The sequence below is a fragment of the Chiloscyllium punctatum genome, chromosome 1 (assembly GCF_047496795.1).
Source record: "Chiloscyllium punctatum isolate Juve2018m chromosome 1, sChiPun1.3, whole genome shotgun sequence".
Taxonomy (NCBI): domain Eukaryota; kingdom Metazoa; phylum Chordata; class Chondrichthyes; order Orectolobiformes; family Hemiscylliidae; genus Chiloscyllium; species Chiloscyllium punctatum.
In genome coordinates, this window is record NC_092739.1 from 132,845,166 (window position 1) to 132,867,900 (window position 22,735).

At 39.6% G+C, this 22,735-nt stretch overlaps 1 protein-coding gene across 1 annotated transcript in view; it reads right to left on the minus strand.

Annotated features, from left to right (window-relative positions):
• me2 (malic enzyme 2, NAD(+)-dependent, mitochondrial) overlaps window positions 1-22,735 on the minus strand; it is a 99,298-nt gene that overhangs the window by 70,436 nt on the left and 6,127 nt on the right. Inside the window, exons 2-4 of the mRNA XM_072574281.1 lie at window positions 16,956-17,077; window positions 15,537-15,670; window positions 3,816-3,965 (exon numbers count right to left, since the gene is read on the minus strand). Of these exons, the coding sequence (XP_072430382.1) occupies window positions 3,816-3,965; window positions 15,537-15,670; window positions 16,956-17,063 (392 nt within the window). The 5' untranslated portion in view covers window positions 17,064-17,077. The remainder of the gene's footprint in view (window positions 1-3,815; window positions 3,966-15,536; window positions 15,671-16,955; window positions 17,078-22,735) is intronic.

Below are 22,735 nucleotides of genomic sequence, written 5' to 3' on the forward strand. Positions count from 1 at the left end.
CCTGACTAATAAACAGTTGTCAGCCTAATTCTTTGCATACTCAATTATTTCACAAATACAGTTCAATCACAGAATCACATAAAAAGTTGAACAAGTTTCTAAGTTTTGCAAGTAGAGCTAGTTGCATACTCAGTAATTTGTTTGCTGTGAACAATGATAAGGAAATGCTGTTTGATATGACCAATCATAGGGGCATACAGCCTATTTACTTAGCATCGCATTGTCACTCATTTGAGAGATAGGTAGAATGTCTTTTGGTTCAACAGCAACATCCTGATAGTACTAAACGCTACTGTGTAGTAACAGTGTGAAACTGTTTCACATATTGCTCAAACATCTGAGATACTTTATTCTCCCTGGATATGCCCAAATTGAAGGTGCTGCCAAAGCATCCCCACTTTGTACAGTTTCCTCAGATAAATTTGTTCGCAACCATGAGAGATGTCTTTGATGGAATTACACCCAACCTCCTACTCTTTACATATTTCCGATAGGTGATGAAATGTTTGCTATATTGGAATTCGCAGTCATATGTAACAATTGTCTTACATTCTATTCTGCATTCAAATTCATCTTTTAAGTGGCACAGTGAAATAAGCTCTAATTTCTTCATATCCTTGTTGAAAAATTGGTCAGGGGTTCTTTAGAACTGGATACCAAACCTCTACTTTTATGACCAGGATACACCATTGGGATTCCTACAAATTTAAGTGCTACTAAATTGGCTTTATTAGATAAATTTGTAAAGAAGGTCTGAGCCATTTGTTCACCATGCAGGCTTATTGAAGCAATAAGATGCACAAGACTCATCCTGTGGGATAATGTTGGTTTTATCAGATATGTTCTCATTGTGTATCACACAACCTCATTCACAGATCCAAGGTTATCACTTTCGGTCCTAAAAAGGTGCCTAGTTTATACAAATTATGCTAGAATGTACCTCAAACGTTTGAGCAAAAGATTAAGTTATGTCACATTGCTACTATGCAGCAGCAACACAAATCGTGGTTATTGCTAACAGGACACTTAAGTGAAAAAGATCTTCAGCCTACTATGAGAGTGAGCAATATTATTCATGTATTTTTGTGCTGCTGTGATGTCAGGTACGTAACCCACACTGACCAATAATGGATCACATTTCCCTTCCTGGTCAGTACCGTACCTATTCAGCTTGCACTTGCAAAACATGAAACATGGCATATAATATTATATATGATCTCACAATTAACAACATTTACTAAATTATCCTGAGCATGTGAAGAATTACACCAACAACCAATGGTCAGTCGGTTGAAGGTCAAACCCATTTTCATGTGCTGGAAGTTACATTTCATAAAAAGGCAGAAAGGAGGAAGAGACGAACATACTTACACACTGTCTGTTTAATTTAAACGAGGTGTCAGGCATCCTCTGATTCATCTGAGGATAATGCCTTAACTGGAGTTAAATGCAAGTAAAGCTTCATAGTTAAGTGCCATTAACTGATACATCTCCCATGGAAACACATTTGTCAATCCAAATCCATTTGTCAACCAAACAAACAATCCGCACGTCCATCACAAAATGTAATTTTTCCTTTCCATTGGGGGTATTACTTGCAAATTTAAAAGATAATGAAAATTTGCAAAATTGACTTAATGGACACCTGAATAATCAGGGAAAAGGAAAATATCAGTCCAGTCCTGGTTCTGACATTAAAACACCTCACAGCATTTAAGATTTTCCTGTGCACTCCAATATCTTGAGCAAATATTTCCTACAATGTAGTTGAGACATTTGAGCAAAAATTTCCTGTAATGTAGGTACAGGCAAACATACCATTCTTTCATGGCATTTGCCTCAAAGAAACAGGCTATGTTGCTAGTATCTACATAAATCACTTCCGTATTCTACCTTACCGCTTCACAGTATCCTTCTCCTTCATGTTCTTAGCAAGATTCATGTTAAAAGGTTATTGACATCAAAAATAGGTTTGTTTCACATTCACTGAGAGGTTTGTTCCTACTATTTTTATTATATTTATTAATGACATTAATAGCCCCTAGATATGGACTGTACTGTAAAAACATCTCTATATTCCATCCAATTATTTTCACAACTAATGTTGTTATCTTGAGAATCTTTGAACTATTATCTAAAGTATTTATCCAGGTCCTGTTTGAAAATTACTACTGAATCTAGATCCACTCCCGTTCAGATACTACATTCCAGATCACAACTTGTTAATTAAAAAATACACTCCAGACTAATATTATTGTTGCATGATGTACACTGCACAACTGAAGCCAGAGAGGATGTGGTGGATGCTGAAGAGCTGGGAGTAGTAGTAGCAGTCCTCCTAAAATGATTAGGATGTTAATCACAAGAAACAATCTTCTGCATGACAGAGCATAGCGGACCAGACACAGGACTTAGTTCACACCAGCTTCCAATAGATGTGGATTAGGTGACGTGATAATTAGGTTACTGTAGATTTGCTGTTGGTTGAAAGGCAAGCAGCCCCTGTTTATTCCTAGCTTTTTTTTGTGTTGCTTTTCCCATCACTCAATAAAGATCAACATTTTTAAGCTGTTTGTGGGCATACCAACATGTGATGTGCCAATGAAAAATTGACAAGCTGTTGTATTAGACTGGGCATCAGAAAAAAAAGCACTCCCTTGGACAGAGTTCTAACCTGGTATGCAGCTTGATTCTTGCAACTCTGTTTCAAATCAGTGATAATGTAAAATCACCATATTTTTGAAAGACTGAGCTTCTATTTCCACTTGTGCTCTTCAAATCAACTTTGCCATGTACAACTCCCATGTATTGTGAAGCAATATTTATGTCAGACAGAGGTGAGCTGCTGCACAGTTGGCTTTAAAATATAAGAGAAAGTGAGGACTGCAGATGCTGGAGATCAGAGTCAAAAAAGTGTCGCGCTGGAAAAGTACAACATATCAGGCAGCATTCAAGATGCAGGAGAATTGATGTTTCAGGCATAAGCACTTGGAAGTGGCAGCAGTGCCAAGTACTTCCAATGCAAGATAGCACAAGCGCAGCATCATAAAACGCACAGTGCGCATATGATGAGATGAGCAGAGAATTTGTTTGAGATTACTTGTTGAAGCTCAGACAGAAACCTTCCATGAAACATTCCGATTTACCACTTGAAAGAAGCATTCAGCAAAAATCAGGTAATAGAACACGAAAAGACTTGGGTGCTTAAAAAAAACGTTTCTATTGATTTCTACTGACAAATGTTTTCAAGCTTAAAAGGCCCTTTTAAAAAAAAATGAAGATGTGCATAACATTTCAAACAGACCACAGCACGAGAAGATGCTTAGTCATTTCCTTAAAAAGTTTAAAATTTTAAACAATTCAGCAGGTTGTACTTCCTATCTGACACCAAAAGCATCAGAAAATGGTTTAAAAGGCTAGATTTTCTGTTTCACTTCTTTTCTGAGCAATTCAGCTGACAAAATTCAAGTCTTCCACAGGTTTCTCATATCAGAAAAATTCTACCAGCACATTTCTTGCACTCAAGGTAAAAAAACACAGCTAAAAAAAGTTGTAGCCTGTCCAGGCCAGCCCATTACCAAAAAGGACAAGTGTGCATAATATCATTTCAGACAGTACATTATTTTAAGATGGCAATAGCTTTGGTTGAAATTAAATGTTTGCAATTACTGTAAACAAGCAATGCTCTAACAATGATGAAATTATATGCTAATAGGCTTCAGCCTTGACTATTATGTTTGAATGCAAGGATAAAGTAATTCAGAAAACAAAACTCTATACAATGTTGATTAGCTGGGTGTGAGATTTTGACTTACTTTGGCCTTCTAAAGATGTGTCCATACTGTAAACAGGCTAAGCCTACTGTTGGGGTATAAACAATTGGTAACAACTCTTCAATGTTGTCAAGCAGAACCCTATAGAATAGCTTTTCATTCCTTTCCTGTATTCCCATCACATACACATACCTACAAGAGAAGAAAAGCAATGACAGCAAAGTTCTGCAAGATATTCATGCAAAGATATTTTCCTTTAGCATTTTATAGGCTTTAGAATAATTGATTTTTTTTAAAAAAACAGGCAAGTTTAACATGCTTCATCTTTCCTTTCCATTGCTCCCAAAAATCAACTATTTACTATATTTGGTCTAGCAGCATCTGTGGAGAGATTAACAGATTTAACTTGGAGTGCAATATGACTTCTTCATAATGCTGCGTTTTGCCAAGAGTCTATTTGTTTCAGAATTCTAGCCTCCACAGTACTCTGCTTCCCTTCTTTCCCCCATATTTTGCTGCAGAATTAAGTTTTTACTATCAAAGACATTTGTATGAAACAGAACAGTTCATCTTAGATTGTTCCCGATTCACCAACACTTGAAATAAGGCCACACACACAACTTGGTATCTGCGTTCAAAGTGAAAGGTGAGGAATTGCAACACCATTCTAAAGCACATATACCAACACCTAAATAGAAACTACCTTGCAACTTGCTTAAAATTAAGGATTTTTGCCCAACTATAAATTACCAGTGCATCATAGATGTTGCAGCAACGGTACCAGTCATATTTTAGGTTTTTAAGTTGAGTGCCAGGTTATAATAAAAATATCAACACTTTTTTCTGATGAATTAAAGTTTGCAATCATAATCATTGGGTCAAAATACTGGAACTTCCTTTCTCCAACACTGTAGAAGTACCTTCACTACAAGGATTGCAATGGTTTTGATTTAGGTAACACAGTAAAACCTGAAATTTTTGAAATACTATAAAGGAGACTCGAAAGAAATTTGAATTATGTAGCTAGAATTTGGATATTTTTGTATTGTTCAGATTTTACACTTCATAGAATCCCTACAGTGTGGGGACAAGCCATTTGGGCCAACAAGTCCACACTGACCCTCCAAAGAGTATCTTACCCAGACCCATTCCCCGACACTATTACTCTACATTTCCCCTGCCTAATGCACCTAGCCTATATATCCCTGAACACTATGGGCAACTTAGCATGGCCAATTCACTCAACCGGCACATCTTTGTATTGTGGGAGGAAACCGGAGCACCCAGAGGAAACCTATGGAGACAGGGAGAATGTGAAACGCCACACAGACATTCACCCAAGGCTGGAATAGCAAAAAATAATTTCCAACTTGTTATTAAATTGCAAAAATGAAAAAGAACTCCTTCAAAAGGTGCCAAACAAAAAAAAAAGTCTAAGTGGAAATATCAGCTTGAGTTCACATTACGTATTAACAATCAATGAAACTTATCCTAGAATGTTAAGGGGAGTACTTAACAACATTATCTTTTTAACTACAAGGTTTACATTCCTGCAGTGCTAAAAAGGCAAACATTTAAATTGTGTAATTTCATTCCTTCAGTTTGCAGATTTTTAAAATCTCTAACTTTGTATTGCCTTCTCCCTTTCAATACAATCTTTTGTTCCTTCTCCATTCACTACTTGCTTTAAATCACATTTACCCAAATCTGCTTCTCTAGTGTTCTGGATTCTATCTTTAAACACCATTGATTAAAGTTGATTCTGTGATTCACCAAGATCCCAAATGTCCCATTGTCATCAGCATGCTGTTGTCAACACATACTTGCAGCGCCCTACAGCTCAGAAAATGTATACCTAAAGTGAGGGATAAAGGTGGGTCAGGCCAGATCAGAGGAGTACATTATGAACAATACTGGCTCAAAAACATCGGAGCAGAAGTGTTTATATCATAGGAATTAATTGTATTACTTTTTTGAAGGAAAAATATTTTAAATGAAGCCCTTTTAAAATGTTGATAACATTAGCCAGACTCGATTGAATTCAAAATCATGAGCTTTAATGCATGGAGTAGAAAATGGGGAAACAAGCTTGCATAAATGTAAGTCGCTGCAAAATGCTGCAGACCTGAAATAAAAATAGAAAATGTTAGGGAAAATTATTAGGTCTAGCAGCTTCTGCGGAAAGAGAAACAGAGTTGATGTTTCAAGTTTAATGACTTTTTAAAAAAATTGGGATAATAAGCTTAAGAACGGTGTCAAAAAGCATAATAAATCAAGGTTTGTGTAAAGATTTGTACCTCAGGTGCCAGTTGTCATGGTTGTGGGTATGTTCACTGAGCTGGGAAGTTGATTTGCAGATGTTTCGTCTCCTGCCTACGTACATCTTCAGTGCTTTGGAGCCTCCTGTGTGGTGCTGCTGTACTGTCTCTTCTGGAATTTATTTTGTTCCGTTTCTGCTGCTTCCGGTTGTTCGTTGGGTCCTTGTGGATTTGTGGTCCTTGTCATCTATGCATAGGGCTACTGGGAAAGCTGGCCGTGGTGTTTAGTGGCTAGATGGTGTTCATGGACACTGATTGCATTTAGTTCTGCCTGTTTGCTCTATATAAGAGTTTTGTGCAATCTTTGCATGGAATCCAGTAAATGATGTTAGTCTTGCACATGGGTATAGGGTCTTTTGTCCTGGTGAGTTGTCGTCTGAACATGGCTTCGGTTTATGGGCTGTCATGAATCCCAGTGGTCAGAGAAGTCTGGCGGTCAGTTCTGGACGCTTTTATGTAAGGAAACATGGCTAGTGAGTCAGGTCGTGGCTTCTCCTCATCGGGTTGTCTCTATGTTAAGCATCTGCAGATGAGTTCTTGGCAAATACTCCGTCGAGGTGTTCATCTTCCCTTCGTAGGTCGGCAGATGTTGTAGCTCTTTTGAACAGGGTCCTAATGGAGCTTCTCATATATGTTTGGGTGTTTGCTGTTATAGGGAGTCAAGAGTGTGGTGCTGGAAAAACACAGTGGGTCAGGCAGCATCCAAGGAACAGGAAGTTGGGTGCCATTATAATTCAGGACCTGTATTACAACATCAACCACCCAAACACACAAGAGAAACTACGTCAGGACTAAAAAGGGCTACAAACACATGTAGCACTCCCAACCAATGGAGGGAAGACAGACAGTACTATGGATATTGCTGCAACTTCAGCGTGACTAAGGGGGAGAGAGTAGGCAGGGAGCAGATAATCAACGAAAAGAGACTAGTGGTCTGAGGTGCATTAGTTTTAAATGCAAGAAATGTAGGTAAGAACTTAGGGCTTGGATTAGTACCGGGGGAGCATGATGTTATTGCTATTACTGAGACTTGGTTGAGGGAAGAGCAAGATTGGCAACTAAATATCCCAGATATTGATATTTTAGGCAGGGTAGAGAGAGAGGTAAAAGGGGTGGAGGAATTGCATTACTGGTCAGAGAGGATATGACAGTTGTGCTGAAGGAAGGCACTATAGAGGACTTGAGCAGTGAGGCAATGTGGGAAGAGCTCAGAAATAGGAAGGGTGTGGTACCAATGTTGGAGCTGTAGTACAGGCGAATGGGAGATAGAAGGACAAATATGTAAACAGATGAAAAGATGTAGGAGCAACAGGGTGGTGGGTGATAGATTTTAATTTTCCCCAACATTGACTGGGATTCACTTAGTGTTAGAGGTCTAAATGGAGCAGAATTTGTAAGAAGCATTAAGGAGGGGTTTTGAATGCAGTATGTAAATAGTCCAACTCAGGAAGATGCCATACTGGATCTGGTGTTGGGAAATGGGAAATGTTGGCCTGGTGGTCAAAGTTTCAATAGGGGATTACTTTGGGGATAGTGATCACAATTCCATAAGTTTTAGAATGGCCATGGACAAAGACGAGAGAGGTCCTAAAGGAAGAGTGCTAAACTGGGGGAAAGCCAACTATACCAAAATTCAGCAGGTGCTGGGGAATGTAGATTGGGAGCAGCTGTTGAAGGGATATGTGGAAGGCTTTTAAAGATAGGTTGATTAGAGTCCAGGAGACACATGTTCTTGTGAAAATGAGGGATAGAAATGGCAAAAAAAAAGGATGCATACATAAGGTCTAGGTGACTGAAGACAGAAAAAGCTTTGGAAGAATCTCAGGAATGTAGGGCCAAATCTGAAACGAGGAATTAAAAGGGCTAAAAGAAGTCATGAAATATCTTTAGCAAACAGGGTTAAGGAAAATCCCAAAGCAGGAAAGATATGTGTGGAGTGAGATTCTTAACGAGTACTTTGCATCTTTATTCACTGAGGAGAGGGATATGACAGATGTTGAGGTTACGGATAGATGTTTGATTACTCAAGGTCAAGCTCAAGTGTTGGGTATTCTAAAAGGCATTAAGGTGGCCGAGTCCCCAGGTTCGGATGGGATCGAACAAAGGTTACTGAGGAAAACAAAAGAAATAGCTGGAACCTTAACATATATTTGCAGCACCCCTGAACATGGGTGAGGTCCCAGAGGACTGGAGAATTGCTAATGTTGTCCCCTTGTTGAAGGGTAGCAGAGATAATCCAGGTAACTATAGACCTTGAATTCCAGGAGTGCAATTACTGTATTATATGCTATTGCATTGTTTTGAAGCTTTGGAAAAAAAAAGTCAGAACAGCAGCAGTTTTAAAAGGGAGAAGAACAGACAAAGGAAGTACATGGGGAGGTCAGTGAGACAGAAAGAAACTGACACAGCAGTGAACCTGCACAGTTACTGCCTTTGCTGTTGGAATTAAATGTATCGCTGGACACCTGAGTGTGTCTGAGAAAATTAACAGAGCGAAGTTCACAACTGATCTTGGAGAAACTGTTTGGGTGAAGTTCACAGCACAGAATCAGATAAGTGCATTGTTTTTAAGTGGGACCCACAGAAAGTATGCATTAGTGAGTAGAGTGGGTACTTCCTGGATATGTTTTTTGAGATAGGTCTCTTGGTTAAACTTAAAATATAAGCCATAACTATTCATTTAACCTGGGACAGTGTTTTGTAGAGGAATAAGACTGATTTTCTGTGTCTGTAGATTGTGAAGGAATAAAATAGCCTTTCGTAGAGTGATATGCGCTTCTTGTCAGATATGGGAGTTTAAAGAGAGTTTAAGGGTTACTGCAATAAATGCTGTTGGTTGCGAATCTTATCAGATCGAATGGATCAGTTGGAGAGACAGTTAGAAGCAATGAGGAATTTGCAACAACAGTATGTGATGGATGGTAGTTATAGGAAGGGTAGGGGGAGTCTCAGATATAGTCACATAGATGGGTTAACTCCAGGAAAGGAGAGAGAGGTAGGCACATAATGCACGAGCCTTCTGTGGCGATACCCATTTCAAACAAGTATGCTGTTTTGGAAAACGTAAGGGGTGATGGATTCTCAGGGGGATGTAGCACGAACAACCAGGTTTCTGGTATAGAGACTGGCTCTAATGCAATGAGGGGAACGTCGAGCTCCAGGAGATCAATTGTGTTAGGAGACTCTCGAGTCCGAGGTACAGACAAATATTTCTGTGGCCAGCAGCAAAAAATCAGAATGGTGTGTTGCTTCCCTGGTGCTAGGATCAAAGATAACGCAGAGGATGCAGAACGTTCTCAAGGGGGAAGAGTGGCCAGCAAGAGGTCATTGCCCACATGGGAACCAATGACATAGGAAGGGAAAAAGTTGAGATTCTAAAGGGAGATTACAGAGAGTTAGGCAGAAATTTAAAAAAGGAGGTCCTCGAGAGTAGAAATATCTGGATTACTCCTGGTGCTAGAGCTAGTGAGAACCGGAACAGGAGGATAGAGCAGATAAATGCATGGCTGAGGAACTGGTGTATGGGGATTTTTGGACCATTGGAATCTCTTTTGGGATAGAAGTGGCCTGTACAAGAAGGATGGATTGCATCTAAATTGGAAGGGGACTAACATACAGGCAGGGAGATTTGCGAGAGTTGCTAGGGAGGATTTAAACTAGTTAGGTGGGGGTGGGGGGGTGGGACCCAGGGAGATAGTGAGAAGAGAGATCAGAGACTGGTACAGTTGAGAACAGAAACGAGTTAAACAGTCAGGGCAGGCAGGGAAAAAGTAGGACTAAAATTAAAACTGCATTTATTTCAATGCAAGGGGCCTAACAGGGAAGGCAGATGAACTCAGGGCATGGTTAGGAACATGGGACTGAGATATCATAATTACAGAAACATGGCTCAAGGATGGGCAGCTTAATGTTTCAGGATACAAATGCTATAGGAAGGATAGAAAGGGAGGAGAGAGAGGAGGGAGAGTGGCATTTTTGATAAGGGATAGCATTACAGCTGTGCTGAGGGAGGATATTCCTGGAAATACAGCCAGAGAAGTTATTTGGGTGGAACTGAGAAATAAGGGGATGATCACCTTATAGGGATTGTATTATAGACCCCCTGATAGTCAGAGGGAAATTGAGAAACAAACTTGTAAGGAGAACTCAGCTATCTGTAAGAATAATAGGGTGGTTATGGTCGGGGATTTTAACTTTCCGAAATAGACTGGGACTGCCATAGCGTTAAGGGTTCAGATGGAGTTGGTAATTTCTTAAATGCATACAAGACAATTTTCTGATTCAGTATGTGGATGTATCTACTAGAGAAGGTGCAAAACTTGACCTAAGTCAGGGCAGGTGACTGAGGTGTCAGTCGGGGGAGCACTTTGGGGCCAGCGACCATAGTGCCATGAGATTTAAAATAGTGATGGAAAAGGATAGACCAGATCTAAAAGTTGAAGTTCTAAATTGGACAAAGGCCAATTTTGACGGTATTAGGCAAGAACTTTCAAAAGCTGATTGGGGGGCAGATGTTCGCAGGTAAAGGGACGGCTGGAAAATGGGAAGCCTTCAGAAATGAGATAACGAGAATCCAGAGAAAGTATATTCCTGTTGGGGTGAAAGAAAAGGCTGGTAGCTATAGGGAATGTTGGATGACTAAAGAAATTGAGGGTTTGGTTAAGAAAAAAGAAAGCATACGCAAGGTATAGACAGGATAAATCGATTGAATCCTTAGAGTATAAAGTAGGAGTATACTTAAGAGGGAAATCAGGAGGGCAAAAAGGGGAAATAGGTTTGGCAAATAGAGTTAAGGAGAATCCAAAGGGTTTTTACAAATACATTAAGGACAAAAGGGCCCCTCAAAGATCAGTAAGGCAGCCTTTGTGTGGAGCCGCAGAAAATGGGGGAAAATACTAAACAAATATTTTGCATCAGTATTTACTGTGGAAAAGGATATGGAAGATATAGAATGTAGGGAAATAGAAGTTGACACTGTGCAAAATGTCCATGTTACAGAGGAGGAAGTGTGGAAGGTCTTGAAACACAAAAGTGGATAAATCCCGAGAACATGATCAGGTGTACCCTAGAACTCTTTGGGAAGCTAGAGAAGTGATTGCTGGGACTCTTGCTAAGATACTTGTATCATCAATAGTCACAGGTGATGTGCCAGAAGACAGGAGGTTGGCTAACGTAGTGCCACTGTTTAAGAAGGGCGGTAAAGACAAGCCAGGGAACTATAGACCAGTGAGCCGGACATTGGTGAAGGGCAAGTTGTTGAGGGAATTCGGAGGCAAAGGCAAGGACTGATTAGGGATAGTCAACACTGGTTTGTGTATGGGAACTCGTGTCTCACCAACTTGATGGAGTTTAATTGAGTCAATAAAGTAGTCAGAGAGGATTGATGAGGGCCGAGGGGTAAATTTGATCTACATGGACTTCAGTAAGGGTTCAACAAGGTTCCCCATGGTGGACTGGTTAGCAAGGTTAGATCTCATGGAATAAAGGGAGAACTAGCCATGTGGATACAGAACTGGCTCAAAAAAGGTAGAAGATAGAGGACGGTGGTGGAGGGTTGTTTTTCACACTGAAGGCGTGTGACCAGTGGAGTGCCACAAGGATTGGTGCTGGGTCCTCTACTTTAACATTTATATAAAGGATTTGAATGAGAGCATAAGAGCTACAGTTAGTAAGTTTGCAGATGACACCAAAATTGGAGGTGCAGTGGACAGCAAAGAGAGTTACCTCAGATTACAACAGGATCTTGATCAGATGGGCCTATGGACCGAGAAGTGGCAGATGGAGTTTAATTCGGATAAATGTGAAGTGCTGCATTTTGGGAAGCAAATCTCAGCAGGACTTATACGGTTAATGGGAAGGTCCTCGGGAGTATTGCTGAACAAAGACCTTGGAGTGCAGGTTCATAGCTCCTTGAAAGTGGAGTTGCAGGTAGATAGAATAGTGAAGAAGGCTTTCTTTTATTGGTCATAGAGTATTGAGTACAGGAGTTTGGACGTCATGCTGTGGCTGTACAGGACATTGGTTAGGCCACTGTTGGAATATTGTGTGCAATTCTGGTCTCCTTCCTATCGGAAAGATGTTGTGAAACTTGAAAGGGTTCAGAAAAGATTTACAAGGATGTTGCCAGAGTTGGAGGATTTGAGCTATGGGGAGAGGCTAAACATGCTAGGGCTGTTTTCCCTGAAGCGTTGGAGGCTGAGGGGTGACCTTATAGAGGTTGACAAAATTATGAGGGGCATGGATAGGGTAAATAGACAAAGTCTATTCCCTGGAGTCAGGGAGTCCAGAACAAGAGGGCACAGGTTTAGGGTGAGAGAGGAAAGATATAAAAGGGACCCAAGGGGTAACATTTTCATGCAGAGGGTGGTACGTGTGTGGCTGCCAGAGGAAGTGTTGGAGGCTGGTACAATTGCAACATTTAAGAGGCATTTGGATGGGTATATGAATAGGAAGGGTTTGGAGGGATATGGGCCGGATGCTGGCAGGTAGAACTAGATAGCATTGGGATATCTGGTTGGCATGGATGGGTTGAACCGAAGGGTCTGTTTCCATACTGTACATCTCTATGACTCGAAGACCTGTGAGCCTGACTCAGTGGTAGGGAAGATACTGAGGAATAGGATCCATTCCTGTTTGGAAGAAAATGGGCTTATCATTATGGCACAGGCAGGGAACACAGGGGGCTAACACCTTCAACATCTTATCTGGCTGACAAATTGTTACAGTTAACCTGAGAACGTAACTTTTAAAAAAGGTTCTGTGATTTACATGAGAAAGAAGTGAAACTATCATGGTCATTCTAACAGATGAGAGACTCAACAAACAAACAAAGGTATTTTTCAATGTATAATTTCAGTTACATCACATTGTAAACTTTTGTTATAAATTCTGTGTCTTACAATTGTGTACTCCACATCCACCTGATGGAGTGGTGCTCCAAAAGCTAGTGCTTCCAATTAAACCTGCTGGACTATAACCTGGTGTATGATTTTAAATTTAATAGAATTCTTTGAGCAAGTAACAAAGTTGATTGAGGGAAGGGAGGTAGACGTCATATACATGGACTTTAGTAAGGCATTTGATAAGGTTCCCAATGGTAGGTTGATAGAGAAAGTAAAGTCGCATGGGTCCAGGATATGCTAGCTCGATGGATAGAGAACTGGCTGGGAAACAGGGGACAGAGAATAGTACTTGAAGGGAGTTTCTCAAAATGGACAACTCTGACCAGTGGTATTCCATGGGGATCTGTGTTGGGACAACTGTTGCTTGTGATATACATAAATGATTTCGAGGAAGGTATAGGTGGTCTGATTAGCAAGTTTGCAGATGGCACCAAAGATTGGTGGAGTAGCAGATAGTGAAGGGGACTGTCAGAAAATACAGCAGAATATAGATAGATTGGAGTGTGGGGTGGAGAAATGGCAGATGGAGTTCAATCCAGGCAAATTTTGGAAGATCAGATTCAAGAGGGAACTATATGGTAAATGGAAACACCCTGGGAAAAATTCATGTGTGGAGAGATCTGGGTGTTCAGGTCTATCGTACCCTGAAGGAGGCAACGCAGGTCAATAAACTGGTCAAGGTGGTATACAGCATGCTTTCCACATCGAATGTGATATGGAGTACAATAGTTGGCAGGTCATGTTGCAGTTGTATAAGACCTTGGTTCAGCCACACTTGGAATATTGCGCACAGTTCTGGTTACAACATTACCAAAAGGATGTGGATGCTTTGGAGAGGGTGCAGAGGAGGTTCACCAGGATGTTGTCTGGTATGGAGAGTGTTAGTTATGAAGAGATGTTGAGTAGTTTAGGATTAATTTCATTAGAAAATTGGAGATTGAGGGGGGACCTGATTGAGGTCTACAGAATCATGAGCGCTATAGACAAGGTGGATAGCAAGAAGCTTTTCTCCCTAGATTGGGGAATCAATTACTTGGGGTCACTATTTCACAGTGAGAAGAGAAAAGATAAGGGGAGATATGCGTGAAAAGTTCTTTACGCAGAGGGTGGTGGGTACCTGAATGCAGTGCCAGTGGAGGTGGTAGAGGCAGGCACGATAGCGCTATTAAGATGTATCTAGACAGGTACACGAATAGGCAGGGAGCAGAGGGATATAGATCCTTAGAAAATCAGTGACAAGTTTTGATAGAGGATCTGGATTGGCACAGGCTTGGAGGGCCGAAGAGCCTGTTCCGGTGCTGTGATTTTCTTTGTTCTTGTTCTTTGCTTATCCATAGATGTGAAACAGACAAACAACTTGACAATGACATGCCACGACCTAATTCACACCAGTACCTAACATAAAAGCCTCAGAACTAACAGCTAGGCTTCTCCAACCACTGGGATTCGTGACAGCCCATAAACCTACATCCATGCTCAGACAAAAGACCCTATACTCATCATGTACAAGACTAACGTAATTTACAGGATTCCATGCAAAGACTGCATGAAACACTATATAGAGCAAACAGACAGACAACCAGCAATCCACATCCCTGAACACCAACTAGCCACCAAACACCATGACCAGCTGTCCAGAGTAGCCACGCACACAGGTGACTAGGACCACAAATTCAACAATCATGGGACAAGCTAAGCATGGGACTCAGCAATGGACTCCACCAACAAGCACATTGACTCAGACCCAATGTAGCGTCCACTACAACAAACAACTGGAAGCAGTAGAAATAGAACTAAATAAACTCCAGTACTCAGCAGTGCTTCAGAGGAGGCTCAAAAGCACCGAAGATGTCACAGACAGGGGATAAAATGTCTGCAAATCAACTTCCCAGCTCAGTGAACATACCCACAACCATGGCACAATAAATCTACATTACATATTTGTTTCCAGCTATATGTTTAAAACAACAAGATACTGGAAACATACTAACATTGTATGTGCAATTGATTTGCTGATCCACAAATTGTAAATTCAAACAAAAAGTCAGATTTTACTTTTAGAAATCCACACAATTGTTTATTTCCCTCAAAAAATTCTCACTTTTCAATTTGTTTGAACCACAAAGTGGCTACTAAAAAATCCACGTTCCTCAGTGGATTGTTATATTAATAGAAATATTTCTAACAGAAGTTACCACATAAAAACAGCTGCTTACAGCCAGCAATTAATTTTTTAAAATATGCGACTACTTCACAACTGAAAGAGCTGCTGACAACTTTCTCAGTATTCAAAAGCAATGCACAAAATCTTCAGCATGCCAGCTGCTGGTTTCAAACATATTTCTAAACAGGCAAGATAGCATTACTGTCCTAGTTGGATATACTATGTCACAATTAAACTCAAATTGGACATCTAATAATGAGTAAAGTCAATACTAAAAAATGTAGAGTTTTCCAATGACTACTTTTGCATGCAAAGGATCGAAGCAACTTCATTGTACAATAGAACTAAAACAATGTACAATAAATAAGATAGCTCTTACTTCGTTAGGGGATCACCAATTTTTTTCAGGTTCTGTTTAAAGCGCATTGCTTGAATTTCTTGTGTTTCTATTTTAGGAGGTAGAAGCCCATGCAGGCCAAGAATCTGTCGTTCTTGTAATGTGAATGCCATGCCCTGGAAAGATTGTATTCACAAATGTTTCAGCTCTGACAATTAATGTATTGTAAACTGTATTCAAAGCTGTATTACACACATTTTGACATTACAAGTACAAAGGTAGATGCAATGAATGTTGCCTAAAGTCTGATACAATTTTAGTGGAAATCGTGCTGTTCAGTGGAAATTGAGGACAGGAAAATCACCTCTTTTCAACAGTGGAATTGTTAAGAAATGATGAAATATTGCTAGAACCATTTTACAGTATTATTTCAAAAGTCTTTTCTAGTAATTTATTTCAATTATACATTTACCTTTAATATTAGAAAGAAAATCAAAGAGAATTATATCCAATCTATACATTTCTTATCCAACGGATATCCAACACGTAAACTGGATCCAACACATCCATATCTCGTAATTAACATTCCTTCCCTATGCCTCAAGTTGCAAATCTCCCTCTCTTCCTTAAAACCCAAATTTTACACAACATTATGGTCACTCTTCCTAATATGTTCTGCTTTGGTATTAGCTTGTTACCCCAATCCCATAATGCAGATTAGAATTTTAATAATTGGTGTTAATTAAATACAGTAAGAACAAGAAAAAAATTCAGGCTGGCAGCATCTGTGGAGGAAAACTACATTAGTGTTGTAGGTCAAGATCTTTCATTAGGTTTATCAGCTTTCCAGCATCTTGTTGTAAATAAATACAATTATTTTCTCTTTCCTGTGTATTACAGGCAAAGGCAGAATATATACTTGATGTTGTTTCCTACAACAATCAATCCTGAGTCTGAAACAGGAATGTAAATAAGGAACATGTGGGCGGCACGGTGGCACAGTAGTTAGCACTGCTGCCTCACAGCGCCAGAGACCCGGGCTCATTGCACATTCTCCCCGTGTCTGCGTGGGTTTCCTCCGGGTGCTCCGGTTTCCTCCCACAGTCCAAAGATGTGCAGGCCAGGAGAATTGGCCATGCTAAATTGCCCGTAGTGTTAGGTAAGGGGTAAATGTAGGGGTATGGGTGAGCTGCGCTTCGGCGGGTCGGTGTGGACTTGTTGGGCTGAAGGGCCTATTTGCACACTAATGTAATCTAACCTAATCTAAACAAAATGGCAAATTTTTAGATGAAGTGTTATGGACCTGAAACCATTCAACAGCTGCGCAGTCACAGCATTGTATATTATGTTAAGATTAAAAAAGACCATACGAAAAAGTGCTTGCTTTTGGTCATGAGATGCAGAAAACTCTAGTGGTGCTCTAATACTTAAGGAAAAATACATAACTTGTAAAATTATTACCTTATTTGTTCTGGGGCTCAACATCAGAGGTTTGCCTATCTCCTTTGTGTGGACAGAACGGCATATATACACCCATGGCCTCACAGCCAAATTAAGTCGTGACATCATCTTCAATAGTTAATCTGGAGTTAAAGTAAATCATATTAGTAACATAATTCAACAGCATTCTAATGTCAATACAATATTTATCTATAGCCTAAAGAAACTGGCTTCAAAAAGATGAATCCAAACGCATTTACAAGTGGTAGTAGTGTCCCTCTCTTTGCCAGTAGTGCCACTTCACAAACTTTTCGCAGAAAGAAATACCTAGCTTTGAACAATAAACATGGAGAGGGACACTCCTATTCATCCTGTTCAGGTCAGCTTGTGGAAATCAACTGATTGTGTCAGGAGTTTCCAAGGATTAATATAATTATTAACCCGTTTGCCATCACACATTTCGGTTTCGTTTTGTGTAACGAGATGAATTAGATAAGATGACGACGTAGATCTTTTTATGAATATAAAATCAAAATATTAATATTTGTATTTGATCTCCACAGACAATTACTTCAGGTTGACAGGAAATAAAATTAATAAATTTTCATCCAGATTGCAAAGCTTAAAAGCTGCCGAGTTGCTAACTACATCAATAGTAGACAATGAAAGTCAATGATCCAGACATATTCAACTTCCTGAAAGTTATGTACATTAATTATGATTAGAGTTCAATAGTCATTCTTTCAAGCAGAACCACCACTCCTTCTGGTAAAACCAACCATTTGGCAACATTACAGTCAAGTTCATTAAAGCCTAGTTACACATTGACTCATAATGTAATGTATTGCATGTCTACTTTGAGGGTTTAAATCCTCCAGCATGCAAGAAAATCTAAAAACCCAATAATTCCTGATGAATCATTCCATCACTAAAAGTTGCAAAGACTGCAAGTCCTCGAGATGCTGCAACTGGCAATTTACATTTTCACTAAGGAGAGGCAGAACCAAGTAATGCATTCACTGCATAAAACACAATTTCACCAAATCGCGAATGAATAAATTAAAAACAGCATTACTACTTTTCAAAGTAGTTTCTAAGATGTGGAATTCTCAGCTTGAAAATAGCTCCCGTAATATCCAAGAACTTCCCTTCCACAATGGATTTGTGGTCAGTCTTGGTTGGCATGAGTTTGAATGAATTTTAGAATCAAAGTGGAGGAATTGCAAGAAAATAAAAAGATGTGTCTCAGAACAAAGTGATGTAGCAACAGATACAGCAGCAGCAGAATGCAAGTTATTACCCCCTGACCAGGAAATGTGGATTTCACTTTGTTCACCCTCTGAACAATTCAGTTCTTTGAACTAAAGTAAAATTTACAAAAAAGGTTTGCTCATTTAATCCCATATAGCAACTCTTACACTGTCTGGGAAAAGACAAAAGGAAGGCCAATTTCTCACATTTCTGATTATAGAGGTGGGTGTCAGCTCACAATTTGTAGGCCCCTGAATATAGTGAGGACACTGCATCACAAGCTGAGTGTTTTTATGCAATGACCTTGAATTTCTAAGTTTTCATTCAGGTGCCGCCCAAAAATTCAAATACAGAAGAGCGGAAAACAAAATTAAGAAAGAAAGACGATATAGCTCAGAAAGCAAGTTTCTCTTTAAGAAAAATACAAGTAGCAGCAACACCCCTCAATCTCTGTCTAGGCATCATCTTGGTACTGAAGATCTATAAACTTGGTTGGCCTGACAAGTTGGACCAAAAGGTTTGTTTCCATGCTGTATGACTATCAGAGCATTGTTCAGTTAGAACACAGAACATTACAGCGCAGTACAGGCCCTTCGGCCCTCAATGTTGCATCGACCTGTCATACCAATCTGAAGACCATCTAACCTACACTATTCCATGTACGTCCATATGCCTGTCCAATGACGACTTAAATGCACTTAAAGTTGGCGAATCTACTACTGTTGCAGGCAAAGCATTCCATACCCTTACTACTCTAAGAAACTACCTCTGACATCTGTCCTAGTTTTTGGCATGAATGTGCAGTAATTTACTTCAAAACTGAATTAAGAAAACAAAACACTGAATTTTGATTCATTGGCTAATTTCCTACGTTGCCAAAGCAAAAATATTAGATATGTTGGTGTGGGCTTGTTGGATCGAATGGCCTGTGATTCTATGCCTATACTATGTATATATACACAATACATGAAGTTTAACCCTGAATAAGAATTCAATACTTCTCCCTTTCTCCACCTCTTAGAAATTGTGCCCAGCACAGTGGCTCACTGGTGAGCACTGCTGCCTCACTGTGCCTGGGACACAGGTTCAATTCCAGCCTTTGATAACTGTGTGTGGAGTTTGCACATTCTCCCATGTGTGCGTAGGTATACTCTGGGTGCTCTGGTTTTCTCCCACAGTCCAAAGATGTGCAAGCTAGGTGGATTAGCCATGCTCATTTGCCCAGAGTGTCCAAGGATGTGTAGGTTAGACAGATTAGCCCAAGGAAATGCAGGATTATTGTCTCAGGGGTTGAGTCTGGAGATGCTCTTCCAGAAAGTCAGTGTGGACTTGCTGGGCTGAATGACCTGTTTTCATACTGTAGGGATTCTATGATAACAACATTATGTGAAGTTATCAATAGTCAGAATCTACGTTAAATTTGTGTCACAAACAGAAAGCTGGAACAGCACAGAAAGCAGAACAAATAGAAATGTTTGAGAAATACTAAAAGGTCACACTTAATTGTTTTGAATACTACAAACTACATACAAGATAAAAGCAATTACGTAGATTAGAAATGCCCTCAACTGCACATCGACTTGTTTGTTCACTCTTGCTTTTCCCCTTCCTCCCAAGGCAAAGTTAAACTAAAATAAATCAGCAACAGTAACTGACTAAAAAAGACCCATCAGTTTAGCAACTCTTGCGTAACTCTGGCTGGTGACAAGATTTTCTTTCCAAGTTAATGTAATTTGACCTGCTGCTGAAGCTCTCTTTATTTAATTTTACACTCAGGTGAGATATAGTACTGGTCAGAAATTAAGTCAGATGACCAAAATTTCACAAAAAAAATTTAGAAAGGGGATAGAAAGGTTGAGGAAGGAACCTCATTAAGCTGAAGGCCTACTTACCAATGGTGGAACAAAACACAGATTGTGACATCGCACAAGAGGCCATTCAACTTGTCTAGACTGGTTCTCTGCTCATTTTGACTTCAGCTCATTAGGCAAACTCCTAACTTTTCCCCATAATGCTGAACATTGTATCTACTTAAATGATTATCGAATAGCCTCTTGAATGCCTTTATTGAACCTGCTCCCACCAAAGGCAGTGCATTCTTTTTATTCACTCACAGGATGAGGGCGTCACTTTCTAAGCCAGTATCTATTGCCCATCCCTCATTGTCCAGGACGACAGAGTTAACCACATTGCTGTGGGTCTGCAGTCACATGCAGGATCACACTTTCCTTCCTTAAAGGACATCAGTGAACCAGATGGGTTTTTCCTGACAATTAACAAGGATTCATTGTCATCATAATATGCTTAATTTATTTTTTCAAAAAGAAAACTAAAAGTCAAATTCCATTATCTGCCACAGTGGGATTTGAACCCAGAAACCCAGACATTACCAGTCCAGTGATAATATTACCGGGCATCACCTCCCTGCAAATTTGCTACATGACAGGAAATTATGGTTTGGAGAACTTCTATCAAGTCTCTTTTTAGCCTTCCTTCAAGGAAAATAGTCCCAGTTTCTCCAACTTATCTTAATTGAAGTTTCTTATCCTTTGAAAAACCTCTTTTGCGCCCTCTCCAATGTATTTGGATTCTTTCTGAAAGGTGGGGCACCTAGAACTATACACAATACTCCACATAAAGTCCAAGTACTGTCTTACACAAGTTCAGCAGAACCCCTTGGCTCTTGTGCTCTATACCCCATGGAGTCTAGAAAAGCACATGCTTTATAAACTTTCTCACTACCTGTCCTGCCATCTTTTATGACTTATCCAGATCTTTCCGCTCATACGCACCTTTTAGCATAGCCTCTCCATGTTCTTTGCACCTAAATATATCACTTCACACTTCTCTGCATAAACTTTATCTGCCTCCTGACTTTAACTCATCTATGTCCTTTTGGAATTCTACACTATCCCCCTCAATTTACATTGGTCTCCAAATTTGGTCATCCACAAGCTTTGAAACAGTTCCCAACACATCAAGATTAGATTTTTTATATAAAAATCAAAGGCAAGATTCCAACACCTATCCCTGAGGAACACCACTGTCAACCTTCTTCCAGCCTGAAAAACACACAAATCACCACACTATTGTTCAGGTGGTTTTATACCTACATTGCTCTTGACACTTTCTCACAATGCTCATGTAGCACCATTGAATGCTGTCTGGAAATTTGCACACAGCACAATCAACATTCTCCCTCAACCTTCTGTTACTTCTTCAAAAGACTCCAGCAAGTGAGTCATTTTCATCCTTTCTAAAGTGGCATCTGGAACTATGCACAATCAACAATGATTTCATGGTCATCAGTAGATTCTTAATTCAGGATTTTTAAATTTGATTTCAGATTTCACCATCTGCCGAGTTGGGATTTGTACCTGGGTCCCCAGAACATTGGCTGAGTTTCTGGATTCTTTACATGAAGTTCAATTAATGTTTTATACAATTTTTCCTTAACAAACCCATCCTAGTTATTCCCAAGTAATTTCTGTTCCTCCCGGTGATTATTAATTCTATCCTGAATGATTGTTCTAACAGTTTTACTTTGGGAATTTGGAGGTGGAAAGGCGAACAGACCTGTAATTGCTGGGCTTATCTTTACAACCTACTTTGAACAAGGACACAAGAGTCTTCTGCCAGCACTCTGGAATCCAGAAAAGATTGAAAGATTATCCCAAGTGCATCTGCAATTGCCACTTCCACTTCCTTCAATAACCCTGGATGCATCACAAGGAGAGGGGGAGTAAGGGGAGGCAATGGTCTGTTTGCACTGTGATTAACCCAAAGAATCCAAGTAAGGTTCTGGAGACCTGGGTTCAACTCCCACCATGACAGATGGTAGAATTTGAATTCAATAAAATCTGGAATTAAGGAACTAATGATGACTTTTTGAACTATTGTCGATTACCATAAAAAAACCTAACTAGTTCAATAATAACCTTTAGTGAAGGTAACCACTGTCCTTACCTGGTCTCACCAAGAGCTGTTAAAAATAGAAAGCAGTTGCATCATTAACATGCTATTTTGCACTACAGCAGATATAGTTCATCATGAAATATTTAAAAAGCTACAAACGTTTGAAATACAAGAGGCCCAAGTTCAAGTCTCACCTGCTCCAGAGGTGTGTAATGACATCTCAGAATAAGTTGATTAGAAAAATAGGTTAAATAATAATAAAAACAAACTATTGGCCACAATAACACCCATTTAGTACCCTCCTCAGCATTTCATAAATTCCTGTCTGCTTTGAGAGAATTATTGTAATATCATTAACAATGCATCATCTTTTGGAGAATTATAAAGAAATCCCATTTGGTCAATGTCCTTTTTATTAACTTATGTTCTATAGTATTGAAAGTACAATTATTAGTATAGTAACATATTAGTGAACAACTCAATGTCTTATCTCAAAAAAAAAATCAGTTTGGTTAAATAATAGTATTTGTTGTTGTAAATTCATGCACATCTAGAACTGAGCACTCAACTGAGACTGATACAAACTAGAGGATTATGGGAAGTGCTTATTTTCAACTCAGTTACTGATTGGTAGG